The 23832-nt window shown below is 53.1% G+C and overlaps 1 protein-coding gene across 8 annotated transcripts in view; it reads left to right on the top strand.

Annotated features, from left to right (window-relative positions):
• Positions 1-23832, top strand: part of CDK5RAP2 (CDK5 regulatory subunit associated protein 2) — a 183241-nt gene that overhangs the window by 98910 nt on the left and 60499 nt on the right. For 7 of the 8 annotated variants that reach the window (XR_003512411.1, XM_027550654.1, XM_027550658.1 and 4 more), the window contains 5 exons: positions 5488-5618; positions 7723-7832; positions 9938-10066; positions 16251-16346; positions 18161-18348. Coding sequence is in view for 7 of the 8 variants with exons in the window: in XM_027550654.1 (XP_027406455.1) it covers positions 5488-5618; positions 7723-7832; positions 9938-10066; positions 16251-16346; positions 18161-18348 (654 nt within the window). In the remaining variant the exon portion in view is untranslated. The remainder of the gene's footprint in view (positions 1-5487; positions 5619-7722; positions 7833-9937; positions 10067-16250; positions 16347-18160; positions 18349-23832) is intronic. The other variant, XM_027550655.1, reaches the window with a different exon arrangement.

The following is a 23832-nucleotide window of genomic DNA, read 5'->3' as shown; positions in this document are numbered from 1 at the left end:
TGGCACTGCAGGAGATGTACGGGTTTGATCGCTGGGTCGGGAGGATCCCCTGGGCTAGTGGTAGGGAACTCACCTGGCACTGCAGGAGATGTACGGGTTTGATCGCTGGGTCGGGAGGATCCCCTGGGCTAGTGGTAGGGAACTCACCTGGCACTGCAGGAGATGTACGGGTTTGATCGCTGGGTCGGGAGGATCCCCTGGGCTAGTGGTAGGGAACTCACCTGGCACTGCAGGAGATGTACGGGTTTGATCGCTGGGTCGGGAGGATCCCCTGGGCTAGTGGTAGGGAACTCACCTGGCACTGCAGGAGATGTACGGGTTTGACCGCTGGGTCGGGAGGATCCCCTGGAGAAGGAAATGGCAATCCGCTCTTGTATTCCTGCCCGGAGAATCCCAGGGACAGAGGAAGCTGGTGGGCTACAGTTCATAGGGTTGCACAGAGTCGGACACGACTGAAACGACATAGCACGTACATTGGATAAAAACATCACTAATACTAATTACTCAGGCTTTTACCAGACCTTATTACAGATACAGAAAGTGCCTCCACGTGTGCCACCTCTCCTAGCCCCCACGGCCGCTCTGAGCGGTAAATGTCATTACTGGCCCTGTTTTCCGTAAACAAGGCCATGGAAACTTGGAGAGGTGAGATGACCGTCTAAAGTCTCGCAGGTGGTGAGTGACGTCGGTGTGTCCCTGTCCTGGCGTGGCCTGTGTCCTCACAGCACTGCCGCGGTGGGGTGGTGCCAAGAGGCATGGCCAGAACGCTGATGGTCGGCTGGTGGCCTGGCTCCCACCCTGGCCGGGTCCAGGCAGCTGACACCCCTGGGTCCCTCTGGGCCCAGCCCCGGGCTGGCCTCAGTGATTCTCCTGTGCAGAGGTCACCTCTGTGCGTGGTGGGATGGTGACAGGTGGAAGGGTATCAACCTCTGGGCTTCGTTTCACGGCTGCACAGAAGCGGACGGGGCGGGCGGGCACGCCAACAGAGGACAGTCGGCCGCGGCCCCCGGCTCTCAGGGCAGGCTGCGGTGGGTGGGGGCTCATGATGTCAGCTTGTCTTCATCTGTTTATGTCTAAAGTTTCCCGTCATAAAAGGTTGAGGAAACTCACCCTTCACCGCTCCTTGTCTTCGGCCACAAAGGAAGCCCAAGAATACTGGAGTGGGCAGCCTATGCCTTCTCCAGCGGATCTTCCCAACCCAGGAATCGAACCAGGGTCTCCTGCAGTGCAGGTGGATTCCTTACCAGCTGAGCTGTCATACGTAGAGTCCTCGTTGTCCCTGGGGCCGGGTTCCCTGCCTCTGCCTTCAGTGGGCTTCTGCACTCTGCTCTGCCCCCAACTCATCCTTGAGCATTCGAGGAACCCCCTTGTCGGGAGGCCTGCATGAGTCCCCAGGACAGGCGCCCCTCTGCTGTTCTGCCCTCGCGACGGCCCTCCCCTCCCTCAGTCACCGCCCTGCAGTGGCTGGCCACCTCTCCTGGCCATCAGCGCCTTGTGGGCTGGCGTCCTGTCTGGCGTCCGCGTGTCCCAGTGCTTGTCACAGGGGCTGGCATGCAGTAGGCCCTCGGGAGATACTCAGTGGATGAATTCCCTCTTTAAAGTCCGCCCCTCGCCCGCCCCCAACCCTTTTACGTTGAGATAATGTTCAGGATTTTTAGTCTGAAGTGAGTTTTAAGGAAAATGAAAGCATGCTGATGAAGTTCTAGAGTCGGTTTCACTATGAAAGGAAGCTTCTTTAAGAAGCCTCTGGGGCTCGTCGTTTTCACCTGGGGTGGGTTGAGTAGTCTGGGGACCTCAGATGGGGAGTGGGCGCAGTGGGCTTGACCATGGCGCTAACCCTGACTGGGCGCCCAGAGGCTCTGTGGGCAGAAGTGACCGCTGTCACCCTCCTCTGCCTCACGGGTGGTGGCTCTGAGTCCTGCAGGCTCTTCCTTAATGAATCAAAGCGTGCATGGCACGAGGGCAGGCCAGACCGCGTCTAACGGATGCTTAAAAGGTCTCCTGTCCATGTTCAGAGTCAAAATGCATTCAGCAGCTCTCAGCTCCTGGATAAGTCACTTTTCACCCTGAGCCTCAAGATACATGTCAGTATTTGTGCATTGAGCTTGCCCTGCCCACAGACCTACCTGTTCACCTACCTCCCTACCTGCCTTAGAGGGTTGCTTAAAACGTGATGCTAATATGTGAAGTCCTGATGCCTGGCACAAAGGAAATACTCAATAAATGTAACACTTGTTAAGACTAACAGCGATGTGAGAAGTCTCATATGCCTCAGTATCCCATTGTCCGCACACTCAGCTTGCAGGGGGCTTTGAGCCTTCAGACCTTGCTGTAGCCAGAGGGCGGAGCCATGGGCTCGGGTGGGCTCAACCACCCTCCAGGGCTGCTCACCCCCTGCAAACTGGCAGCGAAAGGTGGGTGACTGGAGATGGGTGACGTACTTGTAACTAAAGTTGGTAAGAGCAGGTGGGGAGAGAGCAGCTGGCCACGGACAGCTTTATGATTCATTCCTCACAGCGACACTTCAGCCCCGTGTCACAGAAATGGACATCTGCTCTCAGGGATGTTAAGGGTATTTCTAAGCTCCTGCACTTAGGATTCTCAGAGCTCAGAGCTCCCTGGCTCTGGGCCCTTACTGCACAGCTGTCACCTTGAAGACAGGGGACAGTTTGTGTTTGCCTGTGACTCAGACTTTCTCATTCTCAGCACTGTTGGGATTTGGGGCTAGATAAATTTTTGTCAAGGGCTTCCCAGGTTACTCAGTGGTAAAAGAATCCACCTGCAATGCAGGAGACGCGGGTTTGATCCCTGGGATGGAGAGTCCCATGGAGAAGGAAATGGCAGCCCACTCCAGTGTTCTTGCCTGGGAAAACCCATGGACAGAGGAGCCTGGTGGGCTGTAGTTCACGGGGTCGCAAAAGGATCAGATACAACTTAGTGACTACAGAACAACAACAACTTTTTGCCTTGAGAGGCCGTCCTGTCCATCGTAGAACGTTTAATGGCGTCTCTGGCTTTTGCCACCACGTGGCAATGACACCCTCCCCTGCCCCGATTGTGACAACCAGCGCTGTCTCCAGATGCGGCCACATGTGCCCTGGGGGGTTTAAATCCTCTCCAGATGAAGATCATGGCTGTGACTCACGAGTCGCAGAAGGTTGGGCTTGTAAGCACCTGCTGTTTGGGAGTCGTTAACTTACATGGAAGGAAGGAGCTGATGTTTATCGAGACCTTGTGTGTGTCAGGCACTGTGCTGCACTCTTTCCCTTATAACATCTCACTGACTCCTCGAAACACCTGAAGGAAAGGCACTGTCCCCGCTTTATAGAGGAGGGCAGCAGGGCAGGCCGGTGAGCTGACCGCTGAGGTCCTGGAGCCGATGAGTGCTGGCGCCCTGGGGGCAGGCAGGCCCAGCTCCTGCCCGACTCCTCCCCGGAAGGAGGAAGGCGCAGGGCTGTCCTTTCTGTCTGAGAGAAGCTCCTTTTGTTCCCCCGACTCCTCACGCTGTGCAGGGATCCTGGGGCTGGGGAAACAGGGATGACCGACGCAGGAGCTGCAGCTGTGTACTTTTCTCCCTGCCAGAGAGTGGAGAAGGAGTGAAGCGGTCAGCTCGCCCCAGCTCGCATCGCAGAAGCTTCGCTGGAGCAGTCTTTCTTTTTCTTCCCCCTGGTTAAATGTGTCTGCAGCACGACCACATCCGAGCGAGTGCTGTGCTATGACACCTCTGTGAGGTTTTCCATCAGCCTTACAAATTGATCATTATGATTGTCTTGAAATGGAACTAGGTACAAGTTGCTGGGAAGGCCCCTTCCCTGGCAAGGAGGCTGCCTCACAATGAACCATCTTCAAAGCAGCGAGCATAGAAGATTAGACATGATGGTTTATTTTCCTTCCAATAGATGTTGATTTCTTCGTGCAGTTCGATGGACGGAGCTGGAGGGAGTCGCTGGAGGAGAAGAGGGACTTGAGTCCGTGGCGCTCGTATCTTAGAGCGACGTCTCCTTAGCATTTGGGGCTGTGGACCCCTCTAGAACAACCTGATGAAAGCTGATGGGCCCGCTCCCTAAAAAAAAAAACCCACACATTGATAAACTCTTTCCTACATTTTCTAAGTGTTGATGGGCCTTCTCGGGGAAAAAAGGTCACGTGCGAGACAGAGTGACGCATTTCTTGGTATTTAAGACGAGCTTTCTGACTCGCTAAGGCGTTTCAGGAGTCGCAAAGCGTGTTCGTTTGCTTTGACCCAGTCGTGCTGCAGGGAATCTGTCTCCAGAAGCTAACCTGGGTGAGAAGCAAGCCTCTCGGCACAGGGCTTTGAGGGGACAGTGTGTGTGTCGCTCAGGTGTCTGCTGGAGTCCGTGTCCCTGCAGGAGCCTGTGGAGTCGGTTCAGACCCCTGCCGCGTGCTCACCCACGGAGCCCCGCCTGGAAGCACGTGCAGTCCGGCAGCCGCTGGCCGTGTGACCGCACACGTTTCAGTTACCACACCGGGCATTCGGTGCCTTGGAGTGTAGCCCCTTTCAGACGCCCAGCAGGCGCGACCCACCGGTGGCTGTGCCGTGCTCATCGGTGTGGATACAAGGCGTTCCCATCACTGGAGAGAGCTCTGGGGGATGGCCCTCCCCCGTCAGGGTGGATTCTGGGAGGTGGGCTTTCTCAGGGCCGCCCCGAGTTCATCAAGCCCTCCGCGCAGGTCAGCACCGTATTGTTACATCGTCCCACCCCTCAAACAAAAGTCCATTTGGCTCTTCATCTGTGAGTGGCTAACCCACCGCTTTAGTCTTTTGTTGAACCTTAGATCGGTGCTTCAGTCCCTCCTGCCTTCAGCTCTCACGCTTCTCTTCTTTTTCTTGTCCCTCTTGCCCCTCGCCCTTAACCTCCAGCGCCACCTCTTTTTGGGGTGACACAGCAGACCCTCTAGAGCCTTCCTTCCATACCCAAGCCTGTGCAAGACAGTATTCCAAACAGAGAAACATTCCGAAGAATTAAATGATATCTACCTAGCTACATCTGGAGCAGAAACTTGGGAAAGGACCCAAATGTTCACTGATAGGGGAGGATTTAAAGTAAACGCTGGGTCGTTTACCCAGCTTAATATTACATAATCATTAAAAGTGATGCTTGTAAATTATTTCTGAAAATGGAGGGAGATATTTAAACGAGCAATGCACAATGTAGTTTTTTATGTCCAGTATGATTTCAACCTTATAACAATACTCAGGGAGAAAGATTAGAGGGAATACAGTCTGCCATATGTTCTTTGATGTTGGGGTTATAGTAATTTTTGCTTTTTTCATACTTATATTTAAAAATATTTTTTTCACTTTTATATTTTAAATGTTCTATGAACTTGTATTTACTTTTATAGCCAGAAAAAGAAAAAAAGACAAACATCTCACAAATAACATAAAAATCAAAGGAAGGCTGGCTGGGTTTTTTTTACAGCACAAGTAGATCTTTTATAAATTATGGTGTCTTGTTTTACCAGTGTCAGTGCCCTGCAGGCTGAGTTGAGCAGTGTCTTTGCCCTGCGGAAGCGGCTGGAGTGGGACGTGCTCTCGTACCAGCACCTGCGGAGGGCCCTGGAGGAGCAGATCAGCGAGATCCGGCGGCGGGAAGGTACTCGCTCCCTTGCATGCGTTTGCACGTGGAGGGCCGTGCGGAGCTTGGCAGGAGTCCTCAGGCTTCAGTAGGAGACGCAGCACCTTGGGGCTTTCGTCTGGGGAGCCTCTTTTGCAGGGACAGTGTTTTTGCTGCTCTTCTGGCCTGGACTCGGGTGGCTGCGGCCGGTGGCGGCCGGGGCCCAGCACGTTGCGTTGGCTCCCTGAGGGCCAGCTGCAGGGCCGCTTGCTCGCTGCCGCCGCTCTGTTCTGCATCATTTGACTTCTAGCTCCAGATAACCTCAGGGCCTCGTCATCCCCTTTCTCGGATCAACAGCACTCATTGCCCCAAACATCTGGGTCTGGCCTCCCCAGGCACCCAGTGCGTAGACGCATGGGGGTGAAACTGCTGTTTGCTGCTGGAATACTGCTTTTCGAACTGTCATGACCACAAGGGGCTATGATTAGGGAGGGTCCCATGATGCCTGTTTTTCGAATTGCCCTGGGAGGTCCCATGGTACCTTCCCTGCTGTGCTCAGGACAGCAGCATTTGGCCCCCTCGCTGCCTAGAACCTAAGGCTTCCCTGGCGGCTCAGACGATAAAGAGTTCACCTGCAGTGCAGAAGACCCAGGTTTGATCCCTGGGTTGGGAAGATCTCCTGGAGAAGGGGAATGACAACCGACTCCAGTATTCTTTCTTGGAGAATCCCGTGGACAAAGGGGCTGGGCGGGCTACCGTCCGTAGGGTCGCAAAGAGTCAGGCACAACTGAAGTGACTAGGCCTGCATGCACTGGCTAGAACCTGAGTCCTGTAGACTCCGGATTGGTATCTTCATCCTTTCCGTGTCTCTAGCCTGGTGTTGGCATGTATGCTTAAAGTCAGTCATCGCAGTGATAGGTTTGACAGGTCTTGAGCACCTGCTGTGTACAGGGCATAGTGGGAGGCCCTTAACATCTCACCCCGATCCTGGCCGTCGACCCATTGGGTAGAGTAGGCACTGACATCACATCACAGATGAAGACACCCAGATTTGAGCCAGGACACCTTCCGTTGAAGTCCAGCTCTTTACAGCATGCTAAGCATATCAGCTCTTCCCCACGTGTGCTAAGCGAGATCCTGCTTCACTCACTGCCTAGCCTGGCCCCTCTCTGCCCCCGCGCCCTCTGCATAGCCTGGCCCCTCTCCACCCTCACGTTCCTAGCCTGGCCCTGCTCTGCCCTCGCGCTCCTAGCCTGGCCCCTCTCTGCCCCCGCGCCCTCTGCATAGCCTGGCCTCTCTCCACCCTCGCGCTCCTAGCCTGGCCCCGCTCTGCCCCCGCGCTCCTAGCCTGGCCCCGCTCTGCCCTCGCGCTCCTAGCCAGGCCCTTCTCTGCCCCCACTCTCCTAGCCAGGCCCCTCTCTGCCCTCACGCTCCTAGCCTGGCCCGTCTCTGCCCCCGTGCCCTCTGCATAGCCTGGCCCCTCTCCACCCTCGCGTTCCTAGCCTGGCCCCTCTCCACCCTCGCGCTCCTAGCCAGGCCCCTCTCTGCCCTCATGCTCCTAGCCTGGCCCCTCTCTGCCCTCGTGCTCCCTGTGAGAGTGTGAGCTTTGCTGCAGAGAAAGCAGACCCTTCATGGGTGACCCAGGACTCCCCATCATAGATCTCACAGGCAGTTTCTCCTCTCAGTGTGGACTCGCTGCCACGGTGGACTCTGGAGCTGGAAAAAAAAACACATCAGGCACTTTTTATTTCCCTTGAGTTCTACCCCTGAGGGTCACATCTGATTTTTCTAAACAGAATCACTCCCTTATTTAAACTGAAAAATCACCACTTATTTGTGCCGCTCAGAATGGTCTGCAGACAACACTGGATACGCAAATTATAATTCAGAATTGGCCGCAGGGAAAGCCTGCGGCCCACGATGAACCCCTGCATTGAGTATCAGCCTGTAGAGACCCAGGAAAATTGGCTCCCGCCCCAGAGGAGGGGCCCTGAACTCCCTAGGAGTGCTCACGCCCCTCCCACCCCTCCTGCAGCTCAGGTGCATTAGGTGGACCGCACTGGGGTGGGTCTGGGCAGGATCTCCTTCTGACGTTCTGTTGCTCTTCTCCTTTTTTTCTTTCTTTTTTTTTTTCTTGGTGCAGAAGAAACATTTTCATTTTATAGTGATCAGACATCCTACCTGAGCATTTGCCTTGAAGAACACAATCGGCTGCACGTGGAACATTTTTCTCAAGAAGAGCTTAAGAAAAAGGTATTGACTTTATTAACTTTCAGTGCTTTGTTAGTTATTTGTTGTCTCTTGGGTTCCTGATTAGAGGTGTGAGGTTCCAAAAGCCCTTCTCCCTGCCTCTGCTGCCTCTCTCCCTGCCCGTCTCTCCACGGACATTCCATGGAGACCGCCCCCCCACCCCCCGTGTCTGATGCACTCTTTCTCAGGCTTGAGGACCCCCACCCAGGCCCCATCTCCTCCAGGAAGCACCCCATCCCCCCTGGAATTAGCCCTCTTTCCCTCTGGTCTTCTTCCTCTCTTCTTGTACCTGATTTCATTGATGTCCTTGCTATACTGGTCTATAATTATCTGATTATTCTTCTATATCCCCAGTAGGCCACTCACCTTAAAGTGAGTGTATCTTATTTATTTCTGATTTCCCAGTGCCTGCCTGGCACATATAGTGGGAGTTAATAGATGGTTTTTGAAAGAATAAAGGTTCAGGTTTGGTCAATAAATCTTTTCTAAAACTTGGAAAGGTCTTCCCATCTGTTATCATTGGTGTGGTTAGGGTGGTTGAGTATTTCAAGGCTCTAAGAGCCATTGATAAGAGGAGGAAGTGTGAACTCAGAGGACACTGTGGTTTATTGTAAAATGATCATCTGTGTGTGACAGGTTCAGATTCTGTCTTGGAATAAGTCGCATCCTGGTAGAGCAGATGGATGTGTGTCCGAGCCGTGTTACTGCAGAGTGCACAGAGGGCTGTGCCAGGCAGAGATGCGAGGTGCAGGCGCAGCAGAGAAAGAGAGGTTGTCTGTCTGGTGGGGGTAGGGGGTGGGGGAGGCCCTTCCCAGATCAGAGGAAGCGTCTCAACAGAAATGAGACCTGAGGTGGGTTTTGGACAATGAGTAGGAGCTTATCTAACTAGAAAACTTTCTCGGCAGAGAGGGAGAGGAAAAAAGGTACAGAAAAGATAAAAAACAGGAGTGTAGAAGTTTAGTTATGTTCAGAGGAATGCAGCAGGAAGCACTGAGGCATCTGTCCGTGTTCTGAGGGTGAGGAAGCTGAGGTGGTAGGAGCCACGGCTGGTCCCTACTGTGGCTGTGTGTCGGGCGGGAGCTAGTCCCCTTGGCTGGCACTCCGTGGCTGTTTGCAGGGTCAGACTGTCTCGTTCTTCCCTCTGTAACCTTTAGGGTTGGGTCTGATTGGTGTTACGTTTGGGTGCAGGGGACACCTGCTCTTTGTGCTGAGGTGGGATTTCCCGCTTATTTCAGGGGCGAATGATTACCCCTTGAAGAAGGGTTTGGAAAGTCACTGACCACTGGAATTTGAAGTTTGCAGGAAATAAAGGTGGTGTCTGATCAGCTGCTTATGCACCTGTCCTTGTGAGACCTGTGCCTTAAGGAGGGGCCTTGGACCGGGAGTCCAGGCCTGACTCTGCTTTGTGCGGGCAGCTGCCCTTGCCCGCTTGACCTGGCACTCTGGCCAGTGTTGTACATCACTGAATTCTCCAGGAACCCCAGCTCTGGGGCCTTGGGCAGTGAGCTGCTTTATACCTCGGGCTTTTCCTTGTCAAATGGGGACAGTCACACCGGCCTGTGCACCTCCGTGGGATTTTTGTAAGGAGTGATTGACTAAAGCTCAAGGGAGTGTTTCAGTTGCCATGAATTGCTTTGGAACTGAAGACTGTTGTTATTCTGGACAGTGGTAGATAGGCATAGAGAGAGGAAGGCGGAGGCCATAGAACAAGCCTCCGACACAGCCTCAGAAGTGTCAGTCCGGGGGATTTTCCTCCGGAGGCTCTCAAGTGCAAGACAGAGGTGCTGTACGCTGTCATGGATGGGGTACTTAGACTGCGCGGGGGGCATTAGTGCACCGTGGCCGTGGTCATCTTCCGTTCTCGTGGTAGCCCATTCTACAGAAGCGGAAACGGAGGCTTAGACCAGGCAGCTTGCCCAGGATCTCTGGGGCTACAACAGAGAGATGCTGGTGTTTTTCTCACTGTACCTGGGGGGAGCCTGAAGCCTGGAGTCAGGCTGCCTGGCTCTCCATGACTGTGATGCTGGGAGGTCTGCTCAGTAACCATGGCCCCAAGAGGCAGAAGTGTGCCTGTGGGTAGCCGGGTCTCTCCTGCTCTGATCTCCCAGGTCGGCGACCTTATCCAGCTGGTCAAGGAGCTGTACGCGGACAACCAGCACCTAAAGAAAACCATTTTTGATCTTTCCTGCGTGGGTTTCCCAGGAGACAACAAGCCTGAGTCAGTAGATCAAACAGAGGTAAGAAGGAATGCTCTTATCATCACGAGCTCATCACAAAGAATAACAGCCCCGCACACGTGTCAAGGCTGCATCTGTTCTGGGGGTCTCTGTGGAAATTACCTTTGCTGTGGACGGGCTTTGGAGGCCTTCTTAGGTCAACAGGTCTGCCTGTAGGTTTCCGCAAGTTTGGGTCGTTTCTGGGAGGATGCACTTGATGTTTTGTGATGCCCGCACTCCAGGCCTGGCCCTGGGATCTGGGCTGCAGGTCACGGGCATCTGGGCACGTCTGGAGGACTGGTAAGGTCCCAGGAGTCGGAGAGTTGTCCCGTCACCAGTCACTCCGGTAGTATAGATGCAACCTTAACAAACCCGTTACCTTGGAAAAACAAACGAGTAAACACTCTTTCCATCTCCTTCCTGAGTTAACCCTCTAAACGCGCCTTCTCACTGCCATGCATCTTCCCCTGGCTTTGGCCGGATGCATGTTCTTTCTTCCCGCACTTACCCGGGACCCCCTGTGCCCTGCCCCCACGGCGGACCCGATAAGGAACAGACAGTCGGTGTCCCTGGGCCCACATGTCCAGCTTCCTGCCTCTGGAAGTTCTTGCGTGGCGGCATTTGAGAGTCTGAAAGGGCCAGGGAAGGTTAAGTCCTGGCGTCTGCGCTGCAGAGTGTGTGGTTCCTGGGCGTGCGGGTCGCTCTGGCAGCCCGCCCCGGGGGCAGCAGAGGAGCCCTCTTGGCCCGTTGAGTCTGGCTCTCTCCTCGTCTTTGTGCTTTCCTCAGTCAGTGGCCTGACCACACACAGTGGGGGGAGGCGGGTCCTGCTGTGACTCAGGAGGAGCTTATTTCCTGAGTCCCTGCCTGGGCCTGACACTCCCCTAGGGGTGCCTCGCTCCAGGCCGGTGTTGGGCTAGTTAGTTTCAGAACTCTGGACCTGTGCTTGCCATGAGATGCACCCGGGCCCCTTGCACTTGGGTCCCCCACACTCTCCCTGGTTGGCCTTGTCTTGAACCCAGCCTCGTGTGCCACGTAAAGGGAGAGCCCGTTGCTACACCATTTCTAGGGAAAGATCTGTCAGCCTGAGTGGTCTCCTCCCTCCTTCAAAGTGGGAGGCTCTCACAGGTGTTTATTCCTCCCACCTTCAAAGTGGGAGGCTCTCTCAGGTGTTTATTCCTCCCACCTTCAAAGTGGGAGGCTCTCTCAGGTGTTTATTCCTCCCGCCTTCAAAGTGGGAGGCTCTCACAGGTGTTTATTCCTCCCGCCTTCAAAGTGGGAGGCTCTCACAGGTGTTTATTCCTCCCGCCTTCAAAGTGGGAGGCTCTCACAGGTGTTTATTCCTCCCGCCTTCAAAGTGGGAGGCTCTCACAGGTGTTTATTCCTCCCGCCTTCAAAGTGGGAGGCTCTCTCAGGTGTTTGTGCTGTGCTCTGGCCATCTGCTCCCTTGGAGAGACAGAATACTATTGATCTTAGTCTCGGGGCCCCAGATAATTTTGAGAAGCAAGAACACGTGCGGCCCATTTAGGGAGAAACAAGGCTCTTGGTTTGTTTTCTCCAAGGCGGTGTTTTTAATAAGCCACCCATTCTTCATCTGCTTCATCTGAGTCGCAAATGGCGAGAGTGTGTGTGTTCGTTTGCTCTTTGAAAGAAATCTGTTAAATGTCCTCTCGTCCTCTGGAGGACAGAGAGTTTTTCCTCTTTCCACTCTGAGGTCCTAATAGCAGCCAGTTCAGACCTGAATCGTTGGTCAGGTTGCACGGCAATTTTATGATCCCTGTGAATAGCCGTGTCCTTTGCTGCCCCAGCCCCCGTCTTCCCCCGGAATGCAATGGGAAGATGCGCGCGGCAAGGGCGGCCTTCCCACAGGCATCCTGAGCTGGGAGAGGACGGAGAGGTTGCGAGGGCCGAGGGGAGGCTGCTGTTCCCTGGGAGGGCGTGTGGCTCTCTCCTTTGATGAGCAACACGGCAGACACAAATGGGGAATGCCTGCGTGGGCCACAGCCTCGTCGGGGCAGCGGCTTGTGAAGCAGGGATGGGCCCCGCTCCAGCTCTCTGGGAGCCTACGAGTCAGAAAAGGAAAAAAAAAGACAGCAAATATATTGTGTATTTTTAAGTATACTCAGTCTTTTTTTCCTCCAGTATTTAATTAACCCACAGCATTGCCTAAATTTGGAAAATTCAGAAATGACCCCTGACCTGGCACTTCCCAGAGCCTCTCCCCCTCCTCGTGTGCAGCGCGTGTACACGCGCTCGTGCGGCCCCGTTGCCCGTGTGCCCCAGTGGCTGCCGCGTTAGCACGTCTTACTCCGTCTTGGGGGTGCCCTGGCTTTAACTCACTGCCTCGCGACTGTCGGGCATGGAGGTTGTTTCTAGGGGTTCACTATCTTAAATTACCTGATGAATGTCTGGACACAAATCATTTTCTGGGTTTACACTTCTTTTTTTTCCCCTTAGACTGTGTTTCTGGATGAGTAATTACTAGGTCAAAAGTACACATACAGATGTGTATATGTGTATGTGTATATATAATAAGCATATAATTTATTTTCTTTTTATGCCCCTGCACACACACGGCTTTTAACTTGATAAAGGCTACGAAGAGCAGGAGGCCCTGATGCAGTTTGCCAGGTGTGTCCTTAGAACAGAGGCCCTGGGCTGGAGTCCCCCTGAGCTGGGCACACAGTGCTTCTTCCCTGCATGTGGGCAGGTCACAGAAGAACCAGCCAAATCAGCAGAAAGCCAAGAACAGGCATCCTTGTGTTTTAAAGCATATTAAAAAAAAAAAAAAGTCTCTCGTGGGCTTGCTCTGATTTCCCTGTATTTTTTTGTGGACTATAGTTTATGTATTCTGGGAGATGTGGTTGAGGATGGACGTGCGGGAATGATTTGAACGGCCCGAGGTCAGGGAGGTGAGCATGGCCAGCCTCGGGTGTGTGGCACGCAGCTGTCACCTCTGGGGGCCAGATCACGCGTGCGAGCACCCAGGAAAGGCTGCTCGCTATCATTATTTACTCAACGTTGTCATTTTTTTAGGGATGGTTAGAAAACTAAGGGTTTTTTTTTTTTGGCATGGAGAGGAAACATGGATTAGGGGGCATAATTTAATTGAACTCATGTGTAGGGCTGTCATCTTGAATAAGAAACAGACCTAGTGTGACTTCAGAGGACAGAAGTGGAGCTCAGAAGTACAAGCTCGTTAGCATCTGGTATTAGCAACAGACTAGAATTTGGTTTGTCAGAAGCAGATTGAATTTCATCGAAAGGAGGATGCGTCTAACAATTTGACTTCGTAAGTTGTTACGAGTTGTAGCCAACTTATGAAGCCCTTGGCATGGTGCCTGGCGTGTAGTGGGCAGTCACTATGTAACACAGCTACTTCAGTGTTGCTTTTTAGTGAAGTGTGCGAGCTGCGACTCCAGCCCTTTTCTGACTCTGTTCAGTGTCGTTTCCGGGCCCTTGTTAACGGGAGGATTCTGGTCCATTGAGCCTGGCACGGGGCCTGCGAGTCTGCGTTTCTCACGCGCTTCCGTGGCTCCAAAGAACACACTTGAGCAGCAAGATCAGAAGCAATGGTTCCAGCTCTTTGTTTTGGGGGAAAAAAAAAATTTGGGAAAAAAAATTGTCCTTTTAGCAGTGTTTCCTGAGCACTGGGCACTGGTGTTAAAACTGAGCCAGACATGGTCCCTGCCCCCTGGCGAACGTGATGCGGAGAAGCAGAGCTGGGACAGGGCCTGGGGGCCCTGGGACGGTCCCGCCTCCTCTTCTGAGGTCAAGAGCTTCTCTGTGGAAGGACAAGGGGCATCTGCAGAGGCCCGAGAAGGAATAGCCCAAGAGGTGGCGGCAGATCCAGGCCACGCATTTGTTCAGGAGAGACGTCTAGGGAGGGCCCTGCTGATTTGTGTCAGACACTCGAGCAGACAAGAGAAAAAGACAGCGGGGAAGTCGCTGGGGACCGAGCAGTGGAGCAGTGAGGGGAACAGAGGCTGCGTGGCAGTGGGTGGAGAGGCAGCGAGGGGAAGAGGCGAAGGGCGAGCGGGGCCCGTGCGGGTGTGTAGGGCTCCTCTCCTGCGGGTGGTGGCGCCAGAAACACCCGCCTGCCGCGACGCGCTGGTCTCTATTGCCTTTGCCTTTGAAAACCGATCAGTCACATATGGCATGGGTGACATTTCTCTGTGTCACGGTATTTAATTTCTTGATCAGTGCTGGAGATTGAGATCTGACTTAATTTTAACCAAGTCAGCAGAGGTAAAGGGAAACGAAAGCAAGTTTTTATTTCAGAGTACTTCATAATGGTGTGGTTGTGGTTCTGGAAATGAAGAATAGCTTGCAAGCTTTTGTGATGTCATTTTGGAATGACACATGTTAACAATACTTTTTGCTCAGCTATACCTGCGGGAAGACCCTTCTCCTGATCCTCAGGGTGGGGGGCAGCGCCTCTCTGCCTCCTTCCTGTTCCCAGGAGGGTTCGTGCTCCTGCCATAGAAGGTCTTGGGGTCCTTTCCTAAGGAGTTTCTGGAGGGTGTTGGCAGCAAAAGCCACGTTGCAGAAGGTGAGGGTGCACAGTCCTTTCAGGAAGCCTGGAGAGAGGCAGGCAGCGCTCGTGACCAGAGCTGTCGGTGGACCAGAGAGGAGAACGCCATTACTTGGCTTTTTTTTTTTAAGACGAGAGAGGCTCCCCCCTCCCCACCCCCCCCCGCCCCAGCGTTTTATTGTGAAAAAACTCAAATATAGCAAAGGGAAAAGAACTTCAGAGTGGACACCCATATACTCACCCCCTAGATTCTATTATTCATCTTTTCCACCAGCTATCATCCTTCCACCTTATCTTTTTGATAAATTTTCATGTAAATCACAACCAGTATGTTGTTACAGTCAGTCGTGTCTGACTCTGCAGCCCCATGGATTGTAGCCCACCAGGCTCCTGTCCATGGGATTCTCCAGGCAAGAATACTAAAGTGGGTTGCCATTCCTTTCTCCAGGGGATCTTCCTGACCAAGGGATCAAACCCGGGTCCCCTGCCTTGCAGGCGGATTCTTAACCATCTGAGCCACACATGTAAGATTCTGACCCTGGGAAGTTTTCTGTAAAAGACTTTCCGAAGTCACTTTGCTTTATTTTTTTCTTCCAAAACAAGGGTTTCCTTTAGAAAGAAGATCAGGAAAGTTTGAGTTGGGCTGGGAAAATTATGGGGTGAGGGACTCAGTGTAAGAATTCCTGAAATCACAGCACGGAGACAGAACCTCGGATGTGTCGTATGTACGGCACGGCAGCCGGTGGCGGAGGCTCAGCTCGTGGTTTTAATGCCATGGTGCAAAGCTCACTCCTCCATGGGTGAGGTGAGCTTTAGTCCAGTTTTTGAAATGGCATTGGTCACCTCCCCTCTCACTTTTTCTCTGGATGATCTGAGTGTCTCACGCTAGAGTTTTTGCTCTTCCAGAGACCTGGGATCTGGCCCTGTTGACAACTGCTGTCCCTTCTGTAGAATACAGACTGCAGAAGCTTTGGGATTTACACTGCTTTAGCGCATTAGGGATTTAGGCCATCTTTCTAAATAACTCTCCTTCATTTTCAAAAGCAGAAAGTTATTGTCAGGCAGGCTTGATACTCTGTTCATTAGCCATGAGGACTTTTTCATCAGCGAAATGACTATGCGGTTGAGACCGTCCATTGCAGATGCATGACCGTCCAGAAAGAGGTTCAGCCCCTGTGCTAAACAGGGGCAGGTTTGCAGAAACTGGGCCCACCATAACTTTCATTTCCTGCTTTCTTGCTGTTTGATATTTTCAATCCCATCAATAGCTATTTTCCAAAATCTGGTTACTTTTCTATAATCTGAAAGCGAATTCAGCAACGGCAGAAATGGGAACAGCACATTGGACGGCATACTCAGCTTCTAGTCGGTCAGGAAGGCTGTGCGAGGGCAGAGGGAGATGGCTGTCCTTATTTCTCGGGGAATTTGTCCTTAAATTTTGCCTGATTCCAGGCAGCTGTGTGTGATTTGCCAGCACTAGCAACTCTGACTTTGGCTAATTTTTATTTCTTGGCTTTGGCATTTGTCTCTGCCTCTTTTTTCGGTTTTTGGTTTTTTTTTTTTTTGTTGTTCGTTCTGCATCTTTTAAAAAAAGACATCACCGATTTCTTCATACATATTCATGCTGCACACATTTTTGGGTTGCGTTTTCACACCATGCCATGCTCCATGTAGCTTCTGGCTAGCAAGGAGGACGAGGACTCAACCAGAACTGGAGAGGAGGACGAGAGTAATTTGCTGAGTGACGAGTGTCTGGAGCAGCGTCACAAGGTAGGAACACGCCCCTGTCTGTGCCCAAGCCCGTCTCCCGTCTGGAACGAGTCCGACGGGTTACTGTTCCCTCCGCCTGTGTCGAGTGCCTGCCGTGTGCCCGTGGGGAGCAAAGAGAGGAGCTCTCTCCCTTTGCAGAGGCTACAGGTGTGGTGGTAGAGCCACTCAGGAGACAGGAGAGCAGACATATAGTTGTAAATAAAAAATGTGGCTCTTATAGAAGAGTATTAAAATAGGTCTTGGACATTGGGCCTACACAGCTCTTTAGAACTCTGACCCAACCCATTCATTTTATGCATTGGAATCAGAGGCCTGGGAGAGGAGATGGTTCGTCTGGGGCTCAGAGTAGGTCAGTGACACAGTCGGGACCCGTGCCCTTGTCTCGGGGACAACTGTGGACCCCCAGATCGTTTGCTTGCTGTGTAAGGAGCCACCGATAGAGCCACCCTTTCCTTCCCTGGGCCCGTCTGCAAGCTCCTGATCTGAGACCTGGATTAGTGCCGCCCCGGGGCTGTGAAGAGCTTCGCTCCAGGCGCATGGAGACTGAACGCTTGGAGCAAATGTTCTCCAAGTTGAAAGAACTGTAGACCAGTGTGTGGTGGGAGCTAGGAGGCTGCAGATTTGACGTTTGTGGCTTTCAAGGTGTTCAGGTTCATGGAGTCATGAAGGCGAGGTCATCTTGTGAGAGTTTTGGAGAACGAATTAGTTAAAAGTCGGGGCTCTGGAATCAGATGTGATTTTGAGTCTTGGTCACTATCTCTGTGACTTTGGTTACTCCTTGCTTAACCCCTAAGCCTGTGTTTCCCCATCAATGAAGAGAATAATACTCCCTTGTTAGAACTGTTGTGATATTTAAATAGAAGATATGTACTAATTGCTCAGTGAATGGCAGCAACCTTTCTTTTTATTATTATATTCTAGACTTTTCCTTCTGTGGAGCTTGCTTATTTAGATGGATTTAATAACTAGATCGGTGGCAAACAAGACCCTATAAATAACAGCTCATATGTTTGGGTCTTGTCTTCTGTTTAAAAACCTCAAGCATTTTACATGTGTGGAGAGAGGGGTGTGGTGGCCAGTGTGTATGTTACCAGCTGTAATGAAGCCAAGGGGAGTTATTTATAGACAGGTGGAAGAAATTTACAGCTCTGGAAATGGGGAGGAAGAATGCTAATTGCAGCACCTCAGGACATGCCCGGCACAGGCTTTAACTAGGTGTTTCCTTGGCACCACTCCTCTGGGACCCTCAGTGACCCAAGAAGGCGGTTCCATAAACATCTCATCTCCATGGGAATTAGGAGCTCTCCATGGTCCTGATGAGACAAATCAAAGTCACGATAATTAGGATGTGTCTGTAAGGAGGCTGGCTTTCTGATATATAATGAGGAAGATACATTGCAAGAGGTGTATAATAAATGTCTGCAGCATTGTGGGTAGCAATTAACAATGTTCTGGATTCTTCTTAGAAGGGAAATGTAGAAAGTAGGCCGTGGGGTAGGGGAACACAGCTAGAGCGGGTAAGACACCGTGGCACGAACTGAAGTGGGCCCGCCATCCCGTTTTGTTCTCGTCACTGCCTTGGCAGGTGGCGTTACTGTGCCCGTTTACAGATGAGGAAACTGAGGCTGTGGAGAAGTAAGCATCTCTGCATTGTGGGCAGAGTGAGCGCGTGTGGACCGCAGGCCTGCGCCCCGCCCTTCGTTTTCTCTCGGGTGTTTGTACTCGCTCATCACCGCCTGTCTCCATCCTTTCTCTGCCCACCCCCTGACCCCTCCCCTGTGTCCATTATCTGACCAGATACTTTTGATTTGCAGACTATGGAGGACAGTTCCAAAGGGGGCTGCAGAAATGGATATTTAAGGCACGCAGATTCCAGTATCTTAGACTACGGTGGAGCGCACACGTCCGGCGGCCCTGGAGACCAGGGTCTGGAAGAAGGCGAGCTCGTGAGCCTGCTCACCCCGCTCTTCGGCGAGAAGGCTGTGTGGTTCCTGGAATCCAGGTAGACACGGGGCCCAGGCGGTGCTCTGTCTGCAGTTAGAGGGGAGGACAAGCTCATTGTGTTAAATGGCTTTCGATGGTGGTGCTCTGCAGTTTACCTGAGAGAGCTCCTGAAATGGCTTGGAAGGAACCTTGCCAGTCGTGCAATTAAGTAATTAGGCTGCGTGCTCGTGGCTGCAAGGGGACTGCATTCAGCAGAGCCACGCGCACGCCCAGCACAAAATGCTGAGAAAGACCCTTCAGAGTCGCTCCTGGGAGCTGGGGAAGGCCTGCCCGGCTGTGCGCGTGAGGGCTCGCCCTCCCGAAACCCCTCCCAGTGTCTCCAGCAGCATCACCACTTCCGTTGTAGCTGCGACTCTGCTGTCTTACGTGGAGCTTGAACCACAATCCCCTTCTCATTATATCTGCTGGCAGTCGTTCCTCTACGAGGAAACACTCCAGAGTGTTTTCCTGAAAACAAAAAAGAAGTCTTCAGTACACATGTATTATCAAAACTAGTCCTTTAGGAGCAGATTTCTCCTCTTGCCCATTCTTTTCACTCCACCGTAGCAGCTGCTCTGGGCTTGGGAGCCAGAGGGAGCTGCACCTTCCTCTCTCACTTCCTCCATCTCTCCGACCACTTCTCGGGGTCGCCACTAGGAGCGGGAAAACGCTGTTCAAGGAGAATGGCTGGCGTGTGCCGGGTGTTGAATGAAAGCTTTGTCCTCCTCCAGCACAGATGGACAGATGGAGCGGGTGCCACGCCGGGCGCTGCTGGCACGACCAGGAGCCTGGCAGTGCTCATGTCCTTGGTGGGCTCAGCCTTGTGGGCGCTTCTTCAGTTGAAAGATGGCAGTGTTCTCTGAGCTCAGAGAGCGGCCTCCCCAGCCCCTGGCATCTGCTGAGCATTTTCTAGCTGAGTCCTCTAGAGCAGCGGGCCCCCCCTTTCTGGCCTCAAGGACCGGTTTCTTGGAAGACCGTTTTTCCCCGGATCGGGGTGGCGTGTGGTTTGGGCGTGGTTTGGGATGATTCAAGTGCACTACATTTATTGTGCACTTTATTTCCATTATTGTTATGTCAGCCCCACCTCAGATCACCGGGCGGTAGATTGTGGAGCTTGGGGACCCCATTCTGGTATATTATCACAGGGAGTTAGGTGTCCATAAGTGAGAAACGGGTTTCCTCAGCGTCAGCTGCTCCTGTGTTAAGAGTTAGAAGATGCACCGAGCTCTCTCTGAGGACCACCTGGGGCACTTGGGTGACGTGAGCTGGGGAAAGAACGGCAGATGGTGGGGTGCAGGGACTCAGGGCCTGGGTGCTCCCTCCTGGCAGGTCGGAGCTCTTCAGCCCCAAATCCCTGCTGTCATGAAAGCACGTGGACTCAGAGCTTCCATCAGTAAAAACCCAAAATTTGTATTCCCAATCTCCTCATGTTTGAAAATTTAAACTTCATTTTTAAAGAAAGCGCTTTATGGACTGACTCGTTAAAAACTTACATGCGATTATGTTTTTTCTATGCTTAAACCCTCTCGTGGGTTCCTGTCGCCTTTGGAGTGAGCTTCGCGCCTCTTGGCCCGGCTTCAGCCTGTCTCTCTGTCTTCTCAGCGCCCACTCTTGCTCACACGGGTCTTTCTGTCCTCGGTCATCCCGGCTTGTCCCCCCCCCGAGGTCATCCCGGCTTGTCCCCCCCCCGAGGTCATCCCGGCTTGTCCTCAGGGCCTTGGCACTGCTGTTCCCTCCTCCTGCAGCGCTCTTTTCGAGGACGAGGTGGTGTCTCAGCTCCGCAGAGAGGCCTCTCCCGCCCACTCTTAACGAGAATCCCTGCGTCTCACTCCATCTGGGGACTGGTGCCCTCCGCCCCTCTTACCGGCCCTTCTTCCTGGTACTTCTCCTTGCTGTGCGTTGTCTTATTTAGACATCAGTGTCTGTATGACTGTCTGTCTCTGTGGTGAAGCGTCAGCGTCATGATTCTCCTTTTCAGCTAATCTGCCGTCGGCTGCGCTGGGTCTTCGCGCGTGGGCTTTCTCCATTGCAGTGAGCCGGGCCCCCTCTCCCGTTGTGCTGTGCAGGCTTCCCGCCGCGGGGCCTCTCTCACTGCAGAGCGTGGGCTCGCGGGTGTGTGGGCTGCACTGGTTGTGGCTCACAGGCTTAGCTGCCCCGTGGCATGTGGTATCTTCGTTCCTGGACCGGGGCTTGAACCCGTGTCCCCTGCATTGGCAAGTTGACTCTTAACCGCCGGACCACCAGGGAAGACCCAGGGCCAGGATTCTTTCACACTGTGCATTTCACGGCTTTACGCGACAGGTGGGAGGGGCTCGGTGAATATTTGAGTGAATATACTGGCAGCTAGAAGCTCAGCATCAAAGCAGAAGGTTTACGTTTAGAGGAGAAAGAGCACGGTGCCTCTCTCGAGTCAGAGAGGCCTGTGCTCTGCAGCCTCTGGCTGCCACTTTTGCTGGGAGATCTTGAATCCGCATCTGTAAGATGGGCCAGTAGCCCATCGTAGTCTCCCTGTGAGGACGGAAGGTGCTGAGTGTAACGGATCTGGCGCCGTAGGTGCTAGTGAGTGTCCGGGCCTTTGCCCGCGTGCCTTCCGCGTGGCAGAGATGCTCAGGGTGAATAAACAGCGTTTGGGCCTCTGACAAGACCCTCGAACTGAACCATTAGAAAGGTCCTGATTGTGGCGACAGCTTAATGAATCTGCTGTTCAGATTTCTAGCAGAGCAACACTTGAAATGCTTTATGTAACAGCACTCCCACTTTAGTGTATTCTAATGGCCTCTTTCACCACCTTTTACTCCCCATTTGTAAGTCTTTCTTTCCTGGATTTTATTGTATGTTGTTTAGTTGTGAGTAATGGTCCTCCTCTGGCTAGCTCAGTAGCAATTGTCATTATTTTTAATCTAAATTAAGGGAAGGAGAGGAAAGGAAAATTTAGTTTAACGTGCTTGAAATACCAGAAATATTTTTGAAGTCTGAGTTTACTGAATTTTAAGATGGTTGGTGTTGTCTAGATGACTCCATATTAGACGTGAAAAATGTACCACCCATTTTAATTCTGTTTTCCATACTTTTAGTTTCTGCCATATTTCCGCGTGTTGTGACTGCCCCAGAGCTGGGTGTTAGGAATCCAGATATGAGTCAGCTGTCGGTTCTGCCCTTACAGGGCCCAGTGGGAAGGTAGCACCAGGGTGCCTGTCACTTCCAGTGGCAGCAAAGGCCCAGAGGACGGGGAGGCTGGAGTGCGCTGAAGGACTTGGTAGCTCCGGTCTGTCTGGCCAGGTGTTTTGAAGTGAGGAGACACCGCAGCAGCGGGAAGGGTCTGGTCCGGATGAGGCCTCTCCTGCTCTCCTGACCACACCGTGCCCCGTCCTGACCGCATCTTCCTTTTCCAGCTGGCCCCCTCCCTCATTGCTTCCCCCTCTTCCTATCCTTCTTATTTTCTTCATAATTTTCTGCCCCCGTTGCATAAGTTCCTTTCATTTTTATGAATCTCTTTTCCTCCCTTTATTTTTCAGATGATGGAGACATGCTTCTTTAAGTCTTCTTCAGGCCACTTTGGCTTCTCTGTCTCCTTGAGCGTGGACGCTGCTTTGCAGCTTGCCGGCGGTCGTTAGTAACGGTGGAGCCTGTCTGCAGGAGCGGCTTGTCTGTGTCCGCGGCCCTGCTCTGCCCTTCTCCCCACCCTGGCTCCTCCCTGTGCGGTGGTTTTGAAGTTGCCTTGACTTGTCTCTCTGGGTCTCACTTTCGGGGCGTGACGTTTGCCTGACTCTTCTTTCCGCTGTGGGAGTTGAATGCCTTCCATGGGTGCCCCCGCTCTGGGTCTCCCGTCTCTGTCCTGTGGACGTGTCTAACTGGATTTTGAGTCCTGTGGTGCGCCTTGGACACTTTTGTCTTTCTGCTTTGCTGTCATTTACATATCTTTAGTCGCTCAGTCGTGCCCGACTCTTGGGCTCCCGTGTACTATAGCCCACCAGACTGCGCTGTCTGTGGAATTCTCCAGGCAAGAATACTGGAGTGGTTTTCCCTGATTGCTCAGATGGTAGAGAATCTGCCTATAATGCGAAAGACCCGTTTTCGATCCCTGGGTTGGGAAGATCGCCTAGAGAAGGGAATGGCTACCCACTCCAGTATTCTTGCCTGGAGAATCCCATGGACAGAGGAGCCTGGCGGGCTACAGTCGACGGGGTTGCAAAGAGTCGGACATGACTGAGCGGCTAACACTGACCTCACTTTCACACGTGTCTAGGGCAGAACGGAAGGGCTTTGCGTGCAGTCACCCCGTACTCACAGCTGATGGAGTCTCCGTTCGTTCTCTGTGCACAGCCAGTCCCTCCCTGAGCAGGCGTGCCCCATGTCACACAGGCCGCGTATGGCTCCCCCACCCGTGAGAGGGCTTGTCCTCCCCGCCTAACTCCCCAGCCTCCTCTGCCTGTTCTTCACGGTGTGTCTTGACTCCGTTCATGTTGTTTTGTCTGCTTAGAAGAAGGTTCCACTTCCTTTCCCTCAGCTAACCTCTCGTCAACTCTGGAGGCCCCTTCCTGGTGCTCTTCCTGCCACCCCGAGTGTAGACGCTCTGGGCTGCTTGCTCGTAAGCCTGCTGGCCTCCCACAGAGCCCGAGTCTCACTGTGCAACCTGTGGAGTGGTGACTGGTGTGCATATCTGCCCCGAGCACGTCCTGCAGGCAGCTCTGCAGCCCCAGCGCCTAGCACAGCGTCTGGCTCACAAAACAACTCACGAGCGAGTCTTCTGGAACTGCTCCAGAGTCTTTTACACGCTGAACTGGTTTGATTCCTGGGAGAGCAACGTCTTGAGATATGGACCTGGGTACAAGGGATTGATTTAGGATGTGACTGCAGGCAGCAGGAAGGAGGGATGCAGAGAGTGAGGGAGGGAGGCAGAGGCGGGAGGGCTGCAGTATGGTCTGGTTCCTGCCATGGGGAGCCGGGCTGCTGTCCTGCCAGCTTTGCAGGGACGGTGTCAACCCGTGTCAGGGCTAATCCTCTGAAGCTCGGGGGGACTGGGATATTCACCCGAAGGCTCTTTTCCTCCCCTAGTCGAGAGTGTCCCCTGGAGCCGTGAATGAGCTCAGAGGGCCCTGGGAAAGGGCCCAGGGCCGCAGGGAGACGCCGGGGGCACTGGAGGAGGGATATTTGTCCACAGGAGCTATCCCCGCAGTTGCAGCTGAAACCCCAGGGAGGCCCGGGCTGTGCGGCAGGGGACGAGAGAGGCACCTGCTGTCCATGCATGCTTTGGTTCAATCCTTGCAGCGTGTGTGGAGGGAGACTCGGCTTTTGTTGTGTTTCTGTGTCGTGTTCAGTCTCTACCATTATTCAGTCCCTGTGGCTGTTCAGTTGGACTCGTGTCCAGCTCCTTGCGATTCCACGGACTGCAGCCCGCCAGGCTTTCCTGTCCTTCACTGTCTCCTGGGGTTTGCTCAAATTCATGTCCATTGAGTCAGTGATGCCATCTAACCATCTCATCTTCTGTCGCCCCCTTCTCCTC

Source organism: Bos indicus x Bos taurus, chromosome 8 (assembly GCF_003369695.1).
Source record: "Bos indicus x Bos taurus breed Angus x Brahman F1 hybrid chromosome 8, Bos_hybrid_MaternalHap_v2.0, whole genome shotgun sequence".
In the NCBI taxonomy this organism is placed as follows: domain Eukaryota; kingdom Metazoa; phylum Chordata; class Mammalia; order Artiodactyla; family Bovidae; genus Bos; species Bos indicus x Bos taurus.
This window is presented reverse-complemented; position numbering and strand designations above follow the sequence as displayed.